At 37.1% G+C, this 14,784-nt stretch overlaps 1 protein-coding gene across 1 annotated transcript in view; it reads left to right on the top strand.

The window, feature by feature from the left end:
- Positions 1-13,837, top strand: part of CLVS2 (clavesin 2) — a 58,202-nt gene extending 44,365 nt beyond the window's left edge. The window contains exons 4-5 of the mRNA XM_031611124.2: positions 968-1,188; positions 5,478-13,837. Of these exons, the coding sequence (XP_031466984.1) occupies positions 968-1,188; positions 5,478-5,565 (309 nt within the window). The 3' untranslated portion in view covers positions 5,566-13,837. The remainder of the gene's footprint in view (positions 1-967; positions 1,189-5,477) is intronic.
- Positions 13,838-14,784: the final 947 nt, after the last annotated feature.

Here is a 14,784-nt window from a genome sequence, read left to right as displayed (position 1 = left end):
TCCAGTAAATACTGCTGATGAGTTCTGTTCTGGAGATAAAGGGAATTCAACTCTGTGGATGTAAACTGTGCCGTAGCACTTGCTCCTGGTGCAAGAAGTGAATCCTGGCCTTTTTGCTTCTCTAGAAATCTGTGAAACACCCAAGAGAAGGCATATCCTCTCAATGGAAGGTCTACAGATCTTCCAAAGTGGGAGAAGGATATCCAAATCCAGAGATTCTCCATTTTTAGCAGTCATTGATCACCTGTTGCAGATTTCTGAGGAGAAACGAGGTTAAATATAAACAGAAGTATGAATGTCAGTGTAGGTATATGTGCATATTGTATACATACACTATGTATATGTAAATGTAAAGCATATCTGAAAATAAATCAGTCAATAAAAATACTGATGGGCAATATCAAATAGTCCATCAGCAATTCCCTTGTTGTCACTGAAGGTATTTTATTGTTATTACTTGCTTCGTTGCTTGCCATGTATGAAGAAAAGGAAGAAATTTTCTTCATTATATTCTTGTTTGTCTTTTTTATTTTCTTTTCATATAACTCAAGGATGAATGCTTGGAAGTCAATATATATTCCTTAATGTATATAATGAATGCTAATTTTATTTAATAAATTATGTGCTTAATTTATGTACTTATTTCTCAGGATTAGGAGAAACAAATTACAGAAGATAAGCAGTCTGTCTGTCTTGACTTCTGTCTGTCTTGTTAGTCAGCATTAGTTCATACAATCCTTAGGTTGTTTGTCCTGCAAACATTAACGCTTTAATTGCTTTGTAGGTATATGAATGTTGTCTGACTGTACTGAAGGTAGAAGTAATGTGTGTCTTGGTGGCTATCGCTGTTAGCCCAACATAGGCAAAAAATTGGAACTGTACAATATTCTGTAATAATGATGATGTAATTTGGGCTTTGATGATTTTTGTGATACTGCTTTGTTTTTATCTTTTTATATAAATACAGATATTCCTTCATGGTAATAACCTCAACAGTCTACATCAGCTAATACATCCTGAGATCCTGCCTTCAGAGTTTGGAGGAATGTTGCCCCCATATGACATGGGGACATGGGCAAGAACACTGCTAGACCACGAATATGATGATGACAGTGAATGCAATGCGGACTCCTACAATACTCCAGCAAAAGATATAGAAAAGGACCTCTCTCCTAAGTCCATGAAGAGGTGGGTTAAAGATACTAATATGTTAACCTCATATTGCCATGAGGTTAACATTTGCCTTCTCACAAAATCATAGAATCACAGAATTGTAGGGGTTGGAAGGGACATATAAGAGAGCATTGAGTCCATTCCTCTGCTAAAGCAAGGTCCTTACAGAGGACACAAGTAGTTATCCAGATAGGTCTTTATTATCTCCAGAGGAGACTCCACAACCTCTCTAGGCAGCCTGTTCCAGTGCACTCTCACAGTAAAGAAATTCTTCACTGTGTTTGTATGGAACTTCCTATGTTCCTTGTTTATGAACCTGTTGGTAGTTTCCTCAGCTTATTAGGTATAAGGACTTTTTTTTTCCTTAAGAAGACTCTTGACTATAATCCAAAGTATTAATTTTTGCCTCTTGTCCTATCAGTAGTTACTAGGCAAAAGAGGCTGACAAATTCATACTGGTTAAGCCTAGCAGTGAACATATGGGACAGAGGATCTACATAAATTCTTTCAAATTAAGTTAGAATATGCTAACTTGAGAATTCACTTTCAGAACTTGGCATTTGATACAGAAGGAAGAGAGAATTTGGGAGCAAGTCAAACAGGAGAAAATATTTTTAGACTTGTCAGCCAGGAAAACGATGTTGGCTGGAGTATATCTTAAAGACTTGTTAAGACAGTGCAGTTTGAAAGAGATATATTTTTTAGGAAATGGAGAGGAGAAGATTGCCATAGAAATACAAACAAACACAAAACAACAACAAAAAAAAAAAAAAAAAAAAAAAAACCAACAATGAAGTTTAAAGATTTTATGTCAGAAATCTAAAATACATTGAAAGTGGGAAATATTAAGAGCCTGGCTGGGAATGAACTAGGAATAAGTAAAGTTTAAAAAGATCCTGAATCCATATGAAAACGTATTTGAGAAAAATACTACCACAAGTATTTGAGAAAATAGGACAGGGAAAGAGTAGCAAGGGGAGAGCAGGAAAATGAGTGATATATACAATTTGTACTTAGAATTATGTAACAACTATACGTATGTAGAATTATTTGTAACAAGAATTATGAGAAGCTTACTTGGAAATATGGGTGGAATGTAGGAGCTGAAATATGGAATTCTTAGTGATGCAATTAAGTCATGAGAGGAAGTTGCCTCATCCAAGGATGCAGGAAGGACCCATGAGCAATCCTTTGACAAGACTCTATGAAGCAGAGTTTTCCAGACTACTCTGAAGAAGTACTTTGGAAAAGCAGCAAATTGACAGATTCTTTTTTCTTTCTTTAAGGGGAGAAAGCATACCTACTTTCTTCTCATTTAACTGGTGCTTGAAAAGTCTTTCAAGCAGACTTATACTTCATTGTATACTTCTTATTGATCTGCAGTTTACTGTCAGATATTCTTTCAATCTGGGCTAGCTGATACAGTAGGAAACCTATTGCAGAAAATAAGGATGTTGAAAATTGGATGTTATATTTGGCTGAAATTTCCTCACCATCATTATATTCATTTTCAGTTAGCATATCTGCAGTACCTGCTGAAATACTCCTTCCCAGCTGCTGGATATAAAAAGAACTAAGTAGACTTACTGTGATAGTACCAAGTAGAAGGGAATGGTAGCAAGATTCTGGACAAAATCCCACAATTTTGTAGTATTAGCTGCACAAACATTTTAAAAATAGAAATAAAAAAGATAGGTAGAAAGAGATAAACACTATTAAATTTTAAATTAAATTTAACTTGAATTGGATATTGGACATATTATATTTCTCTCTGTTTAAAACCACACTAAGTGTGGTATGTTACTGCAGAAACAGGACATCCGAAAACATGAGGTAGGTCAATGAAAGTGCTTGAGTTCATAGGAAAAATTTCACAAGAGTAACAAATCTCCAACAGTTAGCTTGTTTAATTTGGTTTGGCAATCTAGAATCAACTTTCCACTTTGAAACATTCTCATTCATAAACCAAGATAATGCTAAAAATTCATTTCTTTATTTCGTTTTTGCCCCTATGTGAACCACTGAAGTTTCTTAAGATCTGCTTGAACTTTGGATAAATTGGATGACCTCTCCTTGAAAAAAAGGCTGATCATGGCTTGATTGCTGGAGATAAGGAGAAATTAACCCCACCAAATAGCGCAAATCTCTTATGAGAACACCTTCACATTGTGACACTGCTGCAGCTGTCTCAGTAATCGTATTTAGTTTGTGGCTATGTATGCTCATGGCTGAGGCATTCAGATGGGGTCACAAGGATCTGCACATCTAACTCCACAGGGCAGATGTCTGAGTTAACCAAGTTTGCACATTATCTTTGTATAGCTTTGGTTCCTTGCCTCTACAATGGGACTCTGTCCTGTTGTGATCTGTGAGAATATATTCAACAATGTCTGTAAAGTTGTTTGGGAGACAGAAATAAAAGATGTTACGGATTTACATAAATACTTTCCCTTTTATGTGACTTTGTTCATAAATTGCTGCTGAATTGGAAGACAGTAAATGTTGATTTAAACGGAATGAAAGCTATTTCTTCTTCTTCTACAAGGAATTTGTTCCCCTGAGCTTGCAAGCCCTAGGTCAGGATTTGTGTAGTTTCATTTTCACATCTGCCTTGGAATTGGGAAGCTTGGAGGCCCTGAGAATTTATGGTCATTACTGCCTCCCTGGGAATTTGAGTCCAGGTTTGCGGACTTTTCATCTCTCCTTTAGTTCCACAGATGAGAAATGGAAACTTTGGTGTCTCAGATATTGGCATCCTAAGACTGCTCAGTCTGCTATTAGTACTTAGATTCAATTGGGAATTCTTTGAAATTAGTATGCTCCCACAGCATTTTTTATCTTGATGAACTAGATTTTCCAGTACAGTTTCCCACCAGCAAATTTTTAATCAGCTTTGAACAGTACCCGTGCAGATTTTAAAGAAGCTTTTTCAATTCATTGGTTTAACTTTTTGCCTGTTGAGCTGACTAACATTCTAGATGACAGTTATTGTACAGTATTAATTAAAAATTTTTAATTGTGTTTATCACAAGAGAGGCCATCAGATTTTCAAAGTTGATTTTCTTGACTGTAGCACCGGTAAGAGCATAATTACTGTTCAAAAATATCCCTGTATTTCAAGAATTCACATAAAGTTTGACTCAGTTGTATTTCCTTGTTTGTTTTTTTAAATGTTTTTCTTATAGTTTTTGAGAAAAAACAAATCAACTCCTGCAAGCAGACTCATTCATTGGCTTCAGGGGATCATTCTAGAGTAGGATACCGATAATATGTTTTTATCTTAAATTGATAAAGATTTTTCTCTGTACTGTAGACCTTCAGGTGGGCAAACTTGTAGTGCTTCTTCTGATCAAAAATTTGTGCCTACGTTATTGAGATGCACACATACTCTAGCCATATCAAGTCCTCTTTGCAGGAAGGAAGAGAAATTTACATCTCTAGCATTAGATTCATCACACTTTAATGGAAACATCTATCAAATGTTTCTTTTATTGTACCCTAGAAGTGTCAGTTTTTTGACAAGCTTGTGACATGATGTGAGACTCATTCTTACCACTTCAGGCTTTGTTTGCAACAGAATATTTTGATTTTGCTGGAGGCTGGGGCTTCTTTCTCCCTCACAAAATGCTGTTGCATAGTATCCATACCAGTGTCATGCTTCTGTGCTGAATCAGAGAATCTGGAAAAGATTTACAATCATCACTGAATTCGCCCTTTTGCCATCCTTTTCTGCTGTGTTTAACTAAGCTGACAGGCGAGTTTGACAGATGTGTCCACTGCTCCAGAAATCCTGCTGGCTATGGCAGGCTTCTCCAGGGTTGGCTTAGGAGCATGCTCTGTTGCATTAAGTGCTGTTCAGAAAGGGAACAAATATGCCTCTAGCTAATACATGCCACTAATTGCAGCATGCCGTTAGCCAGCTGGGTGGCTGAATTATACCTTCTTTACCGGACAACTGCTTTCTGGTAGAGGAGGTCAGTGCTTACGTCAATATAAAAGACAGCTTAGTTTGCTCTTTGTTGTGTGCTAAGGACGCGCTTCACTTGCTCCTTCACTGAAGAAAGGAGGATTTATTTTATTGCACTTTTTGCCCGTATTTCCACAAACCAACACAGAGCTCTTTAAAAGCACGTATCCACTCTTTAAGAGCATTTTCTGATCATTTGTGATGATTGGATGCTCAATGTAACAGTATCATTGTTTTTAAGCCCTGGCAGAAAGGAAGGAAAAACAAAAGAAAGCTGAGATTTATTTTCATTTGTTTTCATCTAGAAATGTCAAATAAGCATGTCGCCCTTCTGCAGGTCTCAGTCAGTGGTGGATCCTGGGGTGCTAAAACGCATGGATAAGAATGAAGAAGAAAACATGCAGCCTTTGCTTTCCCTTGACTAACAGTTCCTGAGCATCAAACATGAACTGGAGTGGAAGGCACTCAGCAACAAGCAAACCATTGGGAAAGAGTGTGCCAGCTGGAATTGTATTTACTCATGTTTATGTAGCATAATGGAAGCAGGCAGAAGATTTTACTATTCTGCCTGAATTCTGGATGCCCTGGGGTGAAAAAGAAGAGAAGAAAGAAGGAAAATAATTAAAAATAGGAATCAATAATTTATTCTGTAAGTGCCAACTTGTTTGTAAATACAATATAATCCTCCACTTTGACTTTCTAAGTTATGGTAAGCAGAAACTACGAGTGACTACTAAATATGTCAGTGAAGTGCACCGTACAAAAGCGTAGAAAATGTGCATGCACACACTTGCGTGCACACACACAGAGAAACACATACCGGACAAGAAAAAGTATCAAAGCCAATTAAATGTTGTCCTTCTTGTAGGAAGCCATACTGCAGCTAGTATATTGACTGCAATATGCAGTATATTCTCTGCAATGCTCAGTAATGTGCAAAGATAAAGAGGGATTATAAGAACTTGGGGATGCTGTAACCAGTCAAGTATTTCCTAAATATAGGAATTTATTTCCAACTAACTTTGTGGCTTAGAATTGTGATTTAGCATAAACCATGTAGCATTGTGAAGAAGATAACAGATGAGCTGGAGCCAACTCTTTGACAGCTTGATGTTTGGCTGTATGAGTCTGTGAAGTTTCTTCCTTAACTTTTTATTTACAGTTTGCAAGTAACCTGGCTTGTTACCCTAATCTGGGCGCTGTAATGTGGGCCATGTTGGAGTTATTTCTCTTGCATTTTGGGTGCACGTCAAGAAGTTTTCTAGAAGTCTGTTCTCCCTTGTAATGAGAAAATAATCCTCTAAGTTCAGTGTAAGAACCAATGTTTGAACTTAAAGCCTGGCAGCAGAGTTTAAAAGTTAATCACTGAATCCTGTGCACTGGGAGACTTGGATACATACATATATATTTTTACCAATCTCTGACAAACATGTGAGGTGACATTGTTAGACAAGTATATTTAATTGAAGGTTTATACAGGAAATCATACCAATTCAGTGTACTTAGATATATTATAGATTGTATATTGAGATGACTTCATGATTAATATAGTACAACTTTCCATAGAACAATAGCATCCCACTCCGAGCAAGGACTAATATGAATAAGTTGTAGTCAAGTATCTCAGCCTATGTGTTTGGGGCACTTTTTTGTTTGTTTGTTTGTTTTTGTAGTGTTAGTGTATATATTTAACATGTGCCATAATAGAAAAATATGTTTTACCTCAAAAGGGCAATAGGATTCACTAGGTATTAAGTCAGCTGAAATGCAGGGGCTGTGTAATCATTGTGTGTTGACATGAGTGCAATTTATTATATACTGAGACAGGAATACATTCTTTGAACTAGACAGGCATTTCTGATTAGGGCTTAACTTTGCAATCAGAATGAGACAGCATGGGATGCTCATCTAAACATCCAAATCATTGGAGATATTGCAACAGCATGTCTGGACAACGCAGTGATTAAGAATATGCTCAACAGATGACTACTAGGGAGGCAGTAGTTCACAGGTACCTTGGCTCTAAAGCTCTGTGGTAAGAGTTTCCTCCATCACTTCAGTGTCCACTGAAATTTCAAAATTGCTGGTTATAAGTCACCTCTCCTTGCCCAGGATGATTCCAGATTTAGGAATTGGTGGACTGTGGAGAGTTAAGAGAAATCTTGGAAATGTGTCATCTCAGAATTTATCCATGGTGGCAACTTTGGCATTCCTCAGTGCAGAGATAAGCCAGACCCTTCCAGCATCACCCTTGATTAGCTCAGGCAGTACATAGATAAAGCAGTTCATTAGGAATAGTGATAAATAGAATATGCTTCAACATGCATATTGCAGAACCTTGTCTGAACCAGTCATCTCCTCTTCACACTCTTATTTCTGTTTTCATGATATGTGTTATGGAGAAACAAAGGGAAAAGATACAGAGCCTGAACTTGAGAAGTATTAATCAGTGGCAATTGCAGAAAGGGTGAATGGGATCTGTAGCTGCCTACATCTTTGCAGTCTATCCTACAAGTTTTCAGTAGATGAAGGTATTGTAGTACTACTTCCACTCTTTGATGGGCTTGAAAGTATGATGAGTTCTAATCTACAGTTTAATTCTATTTTTTATGAATCTTGTAACATCATGCTATATAGGTAAGATGTATCTCTAGGATTTATGTAAGTGCCATATTTGAATGTATGTTATACATTCCCACATCTATGGCTAGTGGAATAGTGTATTGCTGTAGCTGATTCTTAAATCCTTACTAGATAAACTGTAATATCAGTATAAATGTTCTCTTCATAAGGGCTTTGGGATTTAGTCACATTTGTGCAAACTGTGACACAGTAGTGATCAAAGTCTTCACGGATGCTGTTGTATACTTGGGCCAAACCTTGGTGTAAGCCAGCCCAATTGTGGTTTGTGGAGTACACCAGCTGTCTGGACAGAAAATGCAAATGCCTCTTAATCCTGACAGAGTATCTTTGTGGGAAAGTATATCTGCTCAACTGTATGTAGCTTCTGCATACCAACTGATAAATCAGTTTTGTTTGTGAGTTCTTTATTAGCTGTAATTTATGTAATGTTTTCTGATGCCTGATTTCAGCTTGAAATTAGTGAGCATTAATTATTATTTCCATTTAGTGAAAGCGGGATATATTATAAATTTGCATTACTTGGTCTTCATCTTTCACCAAGAACAAACCTACTTTTTCAATAAGATCCTTACTGTTAAGGAGTTGGGCTACAGCTTTTATTTCACTGAAGCAAATTCTTGCAGTGGTAACTGCAGTTGTGACACTGGAAAAAAATATGAAAATGGATAAGAAAACCAATTTTCTGTCACGTGCTCTTGGTATTCTTTGAAAGCATTTCTCTTTTACTCATTAGAGTACATAAACTGTTTTCCCTTTTCCCTTGCTTCTTGTAGAAAATCTTTATAGATAGGTCAATTTTTAATAGCTGAAATTTGGACTGAAAAGTTTTTCCAATCTTTATTATGATAAGACTTAATGTTGAATTTTTATAGCGGAACTGAAGTGCTAAAAATAAAATTAAAATGTTTGGGAGGGTCATTTTTATTTCTGACCTTTGTTGTATACTGGGTAGAATAAATCTCGTGCTTATGCATGCTGATATGCATACCAGAAGAATCCTGCCATCTGAGGAACTTAGTGGAAAGACTGAATTCACCTGTTCCACCAGCTAAGTGAAAAAAAAATAAAATAAAAAGGAGAAAAAAAGTGTAAAATTGATTTAATGCTTTTGGCAAGAACAAAAAATGCTCTCACAGAGTCTTTTCCATGAAAGAGTCTGTTGAAAATACGTGGAGAAGTTGTGGAAACTTTAATGCCCAAAGCTCCTTGATCCTGTAATCACAGATGTGCAAGTCTGTTGGCCTTATAAAGACAGGTAATCAGTCCCACTAAGCTCCAACAAACGTGCAGGTTCCCAATAGATATTAGGTGTAATATAGCTTTAAGAAGTCTTTACAGAAATGTAAATTTATTGTATAGCATATTTAAAAAGATGTTTTGCACTCTGCAAACATGAGATGCCTATCACTAAAGATATTTATAATGGTATACATAACACAGAATTAAAGAAAATAGGTGTAGAAGGGGCCTCAAGATGTCAGCTGTATTGTTGTGTGGAAGAGCAGATTTTTTTCAGTTGTGTTTCTCTTAAAGAATTGTTTTAATTCAGTACATTGCATGGAATGTTCTTTGTATCATTTAAACACAGCCACAGCAAAGCCTAAGCACAATATCTGACAAAATTGTAACTTGATTGTATTATGTTAATTTCTTTTATTATTTTCTTTCATTATTTCTCTTTGGGAAATTAAAAAGTTTACCAAATATAATAATTCTATCATTCAGAATTACCTGGAAATCAATTTACAATAAGCTCTGGTCATGTCCCTGTTAATATATTGTTTTTGTTATTATTAATGTATTGAATTGTTCAGATTTTTGAAAGGCATGTTTGGGAGAACATATGCATAAGAAAAAAATTCAAAATAAGACTTAAGGATTGCAAGCGGGGGGGAGTTGAGTTTGTTTTGGATAATTTTTATTTGTCTCTGGGGCAAGTCCATTTGAGGTATCAACAGGATTGGGTACTAGGACAAATTTGTTAGAAGAATATCAGTGTGAAAAACAAGAGGAAAGATCTCAAAGGATTGTACTGAAAAATCACTTGGCTAGCTGTGTAATGTCCTTTTAATGAAAGGCATTTTGTGAGTAGCTTCTGTACATGCGTTTGTGGTGCTGAGACTTTGGACTTTCATCCAAAAAGTTCAAAGTACAATATGAAATCAAGAAAATAATAATCATCCAATCTCTCAGGTAGCAATATGGAAACAGTCAGTTAGAGATGTTCAAATCTCAATAGAAAACATTCATGTTGAGTTTATGTGTGGCAAAAGCAATGCTTTGATCACTCAGTCTGGTTTGAACTGAAAGAAGGAAAATCTTTTGTGTGAGAAGAATGTCTGGCTGTTGATTCAGTCATGCCCAGTTTCCTTAGAAATGTCCTACGCATTTTAGCTTGAGCCCTTTACAAACTAGGGATGGTTTGCTTGAGTTATATCTGAATGTATGTGCCTTCTGCTGAGGAACTGGTAAAAAAGGAGTATGTCCCCAAGATAAAATAACATCTTCCCCATCTAATTGATGAAAAGCTGTTTGCTGTTGGCTACCCAATAGGGAACTCTGACCTGTCAAGAGAGGATCTCTTCATGATGGCTTTGAACAGTATTAAAGTCCTGTTAGTCATACAAGGAACACTGACATTTCATTTGGAGGGATTCTTAAGCGACCTCCAGGGAAAGTGCAGGCTAGCTAGATAGGATTCCACATTCTGTACTGCCTTGTAAATTTTAATGATGCTGTTTCAAGGATCTGTATTTAGCACATTAACTTTGGCATATCATTCAGTCTGCATTTCAGCTTCCATTTGAGCAGGAATTTTTTTCCTGTCAGATTTTGGGATCTTAGCTTGTTTCCTTTATGAGTCTGTTGCCACAAATATGGCACTGACCCCTGATGGAATGCACAACTTGCAACGTGATTTTGCTGTTTAAAAAATGACGAGTTGTAGTATGCTGGGCATTGGTGCAGTTGAAGCATAGGTCACAAGCTCACACTAATGTGTCATTCATTCTCCAATGTTTTGTGTATATAAAGTGCTTTGATTGATAGTGGATATATCAAACTCCAGTTTAAAATTGAAAAAAAAACTTTCTACAGTGAGTTCAAAATCTGAGTTGGTGATATTTCTGCAGAATTCAAATGGAAAGGAAACACTGCTCTAAGGGAAAATGTGGATGCTCCTTTATGGCATGCTATTTATGTTAAAACACAACCAAAGTATTTTGCCTATGGGAACTCTAGTCAGGCAACTCTTTTGTTTCTGTACCAATCACAAACAACAAGTCCTCTCTAATAAAGGTGTGACAAATCTATTTGCTTTTGGCAAATAATTTCCAGTGAATTGCCATATCTCAACAGCAGACAAATGGTGGGAATTAATTAGGATTTGTATTTAATATGGAAATATTGCTGTGATTCCTTAAAATGCTGCTACATCATCTGCAATGCACAGCAGTGCCTAAAGGCAAGCGTCTCAAATGGGGTCCCTTGGTTAATAAAAATTTAAGGGGAGAAAACAAAGAGAAGAGAGAATAGAAAAATGATAAAATGCAATAATTAAAGACAGAAAATGGCCTGTGCTGGAAAGCTGGAATGGCAAAAATGATGTGAAGGTCTACCACATACATTATGAGTAGAGTTCCCATTTTGTTCCCACACCATTTCACTTGTATGGCTATAATGGAGTTTCCCAAATCTTCATAAGATGCTTCTGAGCTACGTTGTGAAATAACAGACAGAGTGGTTGAGCCTGAGAACATGACTTCACAGATCAGTGCTTGACATCAGATCCTCAGCTAGAGAAGAGACCCGGGCTGATTGAGACTTGGGCACTTGAAGAAAGATGCGAACTGCTGTGCCCTGCCTGGCTGAAGAAGTCATGCAGGAAGTCAAGGCAAGGAGCCATACACCCAAAAGTAAAGGTGGGAGGCCTGTGGCATAAAGGACAATGGGGAGGTGGAGTGAACAGAACAATCATTGAAATAAAATGATGAGAGAGGCTTTCATTTGCTCTGTAATTGATATTAAAGAGGCTTTACAAAGCCCAGTGGCAAATCTGCCATCAGAAGGGTCAAAAAATATATTTCTCACTTTCCAACACAAACTTGATTTTGATGTATTTAAACCTGATATGTACAGCAGGCCTGAACTGTCTCCACTGCTGTTTTCAATGAAGCTTTGGGATGTGGGCATCACATAGCATCCAGGAACTGCAAAGCTCATGTTCACAAACGTGTCCAGAGGAAGAGAAGGAAGGGATATATTCTGCAAGTCCCTGCTGCAGAGGTAACTTCACAGGAGAATGGATTCAAGTCTGTTTCACCCTAACATCTGTATCTGTTCCTGTTCTGTGTGGAAGGCTGTGAGCATAAATGGTACAGAGACCTCTCCTACACACCATGGTGCTGTTTGATAATTATGCAGCCTTCAAGCTATTGCTAATGGTGTGTCCTGTATCTTTAACAGGTCTGCTGGTGATGTTAGTAGTAGCCAGTAGGCACCCACAGTGGAGGTGATTTAAAGGAAAGAGACAATTTTAAGAACTACACTTAAATCCAAACATACTAAATTGGTGACGGTTGCAAGTAATGGCTAAGATTATAATGTTTTAAAGGTTTTCAGTGTTTGGTTGCATTGTATCCTTGATTAGACTTAGTGTGTAATCAATTTTCCTAAAATATAATTTTCCCTGAGGTTCATGCGCATCTTTCATGCTTCAGTGGCAGAAGGAATTAAATGGTAGAAAATATTTTAAAGCTATGAATTTGTTCAGACAGACACTTGTAAAATACCTAGCTGAATTAAAAATAAATTTTGCAGTTAACTAGGTTTCAGCTTGACAATAATATCTCTTAAATCAGTTGGCTCTAGCGTTTTCATGGAGTGTTGTATGAAATGTGAAATGTATCCTGCTAACCTTTCCCATATGCATTCATTCTTCTCTTATCCCTTGCATTCCACAACATCTTGTTTTCTGTATATAATTCATTCTGTGTATAAAAACTGGGGAAACCTGTAAAAGAAAAAACAAATAAACAAAACAAAACAAAAAAAAACAACCACAAAACACTGACAATCTACAGACAGGAGCTTGAAAACTATTATTTAAAAAATTTCCCTTACAGAAATCTCTGGTGAGTGAATCTCCCTTCCAAAGAAGTGAAATGGAAGATGGAAGCAGAGACAGACTTCACCATAGATGAATACAAAAAAGATTCTGACTAGTAATCCATAATGGTGTAGATAGACAATCACCTGAGAAAGCTTTTGTGATTTAAGGTGTTGCCTTCTTCTGGCTGTTATCAATCACTCTTCAGCTAGGGATTATTGCCCCAGCACTTAAGCAGCAGCAGATTATGGCAGTAGTCCTTTTCCAAGGCATGTTGTTAAAAAACTCACACTGTAGGTTTTGCTTTCATGCATGTGTAAAAACATTCATGTAATCTATTAGGACATCTTAGAGGATGGTGATTAACAGCTAGTCATGGCAACATCTAAAATTGCAGAAGCTAGGTTGGCTATCTGTACCTTAATCCTCTCCTGATCTGTAGTACTTGTGTAGTAGTGACTACTGAATACTTTTTTTTTTTTTTTTTTTTTTGCATGCAGTAATCTACTTTGGAGCCTTGCTGAAAAGCCTATAGCACCATATCAGAATTCAGAAGTTACAGAAGTAATTTACAAACAGCATTTGTATCCTCAGGATAAATTTTGTTTGTTAGTTTCTAATATAGCATTGTTAGGACTCAGGGGGTCTGAGATTTGTAAAGTCAGGACAAGTCTATCAATTATGTTCCCTCTATGTATATTTTCATTAAGTATTCTATTTTCACAACTTGTTGTCAGTTTGAATTTTATTATTGGACCTAGTAAGATTGTTACTTATGGTCTGTTGTGTTCCAACCTAAAATCTGAAGATTAAAACTTGTGAAACATGTCACTCTTTATAGTGCATATTTAAATATCATCAGTTCTCTGTGATCAGTGGGCTGCTTTGGAGGGTACTACTACTTTAAATCACTGTTGGATACTGAGGAAGAATGACATTCTGTTAAATAAAACATGACCAAATGAAAATTAAAATACATATATATTTTTGTGTTGTATTTGAGAGTGTTTGTCTGGCTTGCTAGCACTAAAAAAATACATTTGAAGGACAGATGTTAATGAACTCAATTTTTTCTTAGGAAATAAACTCTTTCTGCTCAACATCAAGCTTTATACAGCTAACACATTACACCTTTACAATGATACGGGTAAAATGCAACATGCCCAGGCAGCCCAGACATGGGATCTGATTGGAGCCTCCTGCAGCTCATGTGTGACTACCTCACCTTGGTTTCCTACTAGAGGAGTCCAGACTGGAGGGCGTGGGGAGGAAGCCCAGTTTTGTGTCTGGTCTGAGGGAACTGGGTTGCATCAGCAATAGAATGACAGGGTAATTTAGATGTGTGGCATCATCAAAGCAGGTCGTTGGGAAGAGAAGAGCAATCCTACTAGCTCCCTAATGGATAATAGAGCTAAGATTTCACTGTCAGGCACCTGTGTTTTTTTTTTTTTTTAAATAGGCTAACGGTCATACACACCTTCCAGCCAAATGGAGTGGTAGTGTAGCTCCCACCTCCACTGTATGTACCTCCATACTTTTTAGCCACGAGGGCACACTGCTGGCTCATGGCTGAACTCTTGTACACCAGAACACCCAGGTCCTTCTCTGCTTAGCTCCTCAACCTGTACTGATGCATGCAGTCATTCCTCCCCACGTGTAGGACTCCATGCTTGTCTTTGTTGAACTACAGCATGTTCCTTTTTGCCCAACTCTCTGGTCTGTCCATCTCCATAGCAGCACAGATTTCTGACATATCCATCACTCACCTCAGATTTGCATCATCAGCAGACTTCTTGAGGGTGTACTCTGTCCCCTTGTAACATAATAGAAAGGGCAGCAATAACAGTAGAGCAGTGAGGTTCGAGCAAGTGCAGAACTGCTCAAATGCAACAGC

Source organism: Phasianus colchicus, chromosome 2 (assembly GCF_987193195.1).
Source record: "Phasianus colchicus chromosome 2, bPhaCol1.hap1.1, whole genome shotgun sequence".
Taxonomy (NCBI): Eukaryota; Metazoa; Chordata; class Aves; order Galliformes; family Phasianidae; genus Phasianus; species Phasianus colchicus.
The sequence above is the reverse complement of the archived record's forward strand: the minus strand, read 5'-3'. Positions and strand labels throughout refer to the sequence as shown.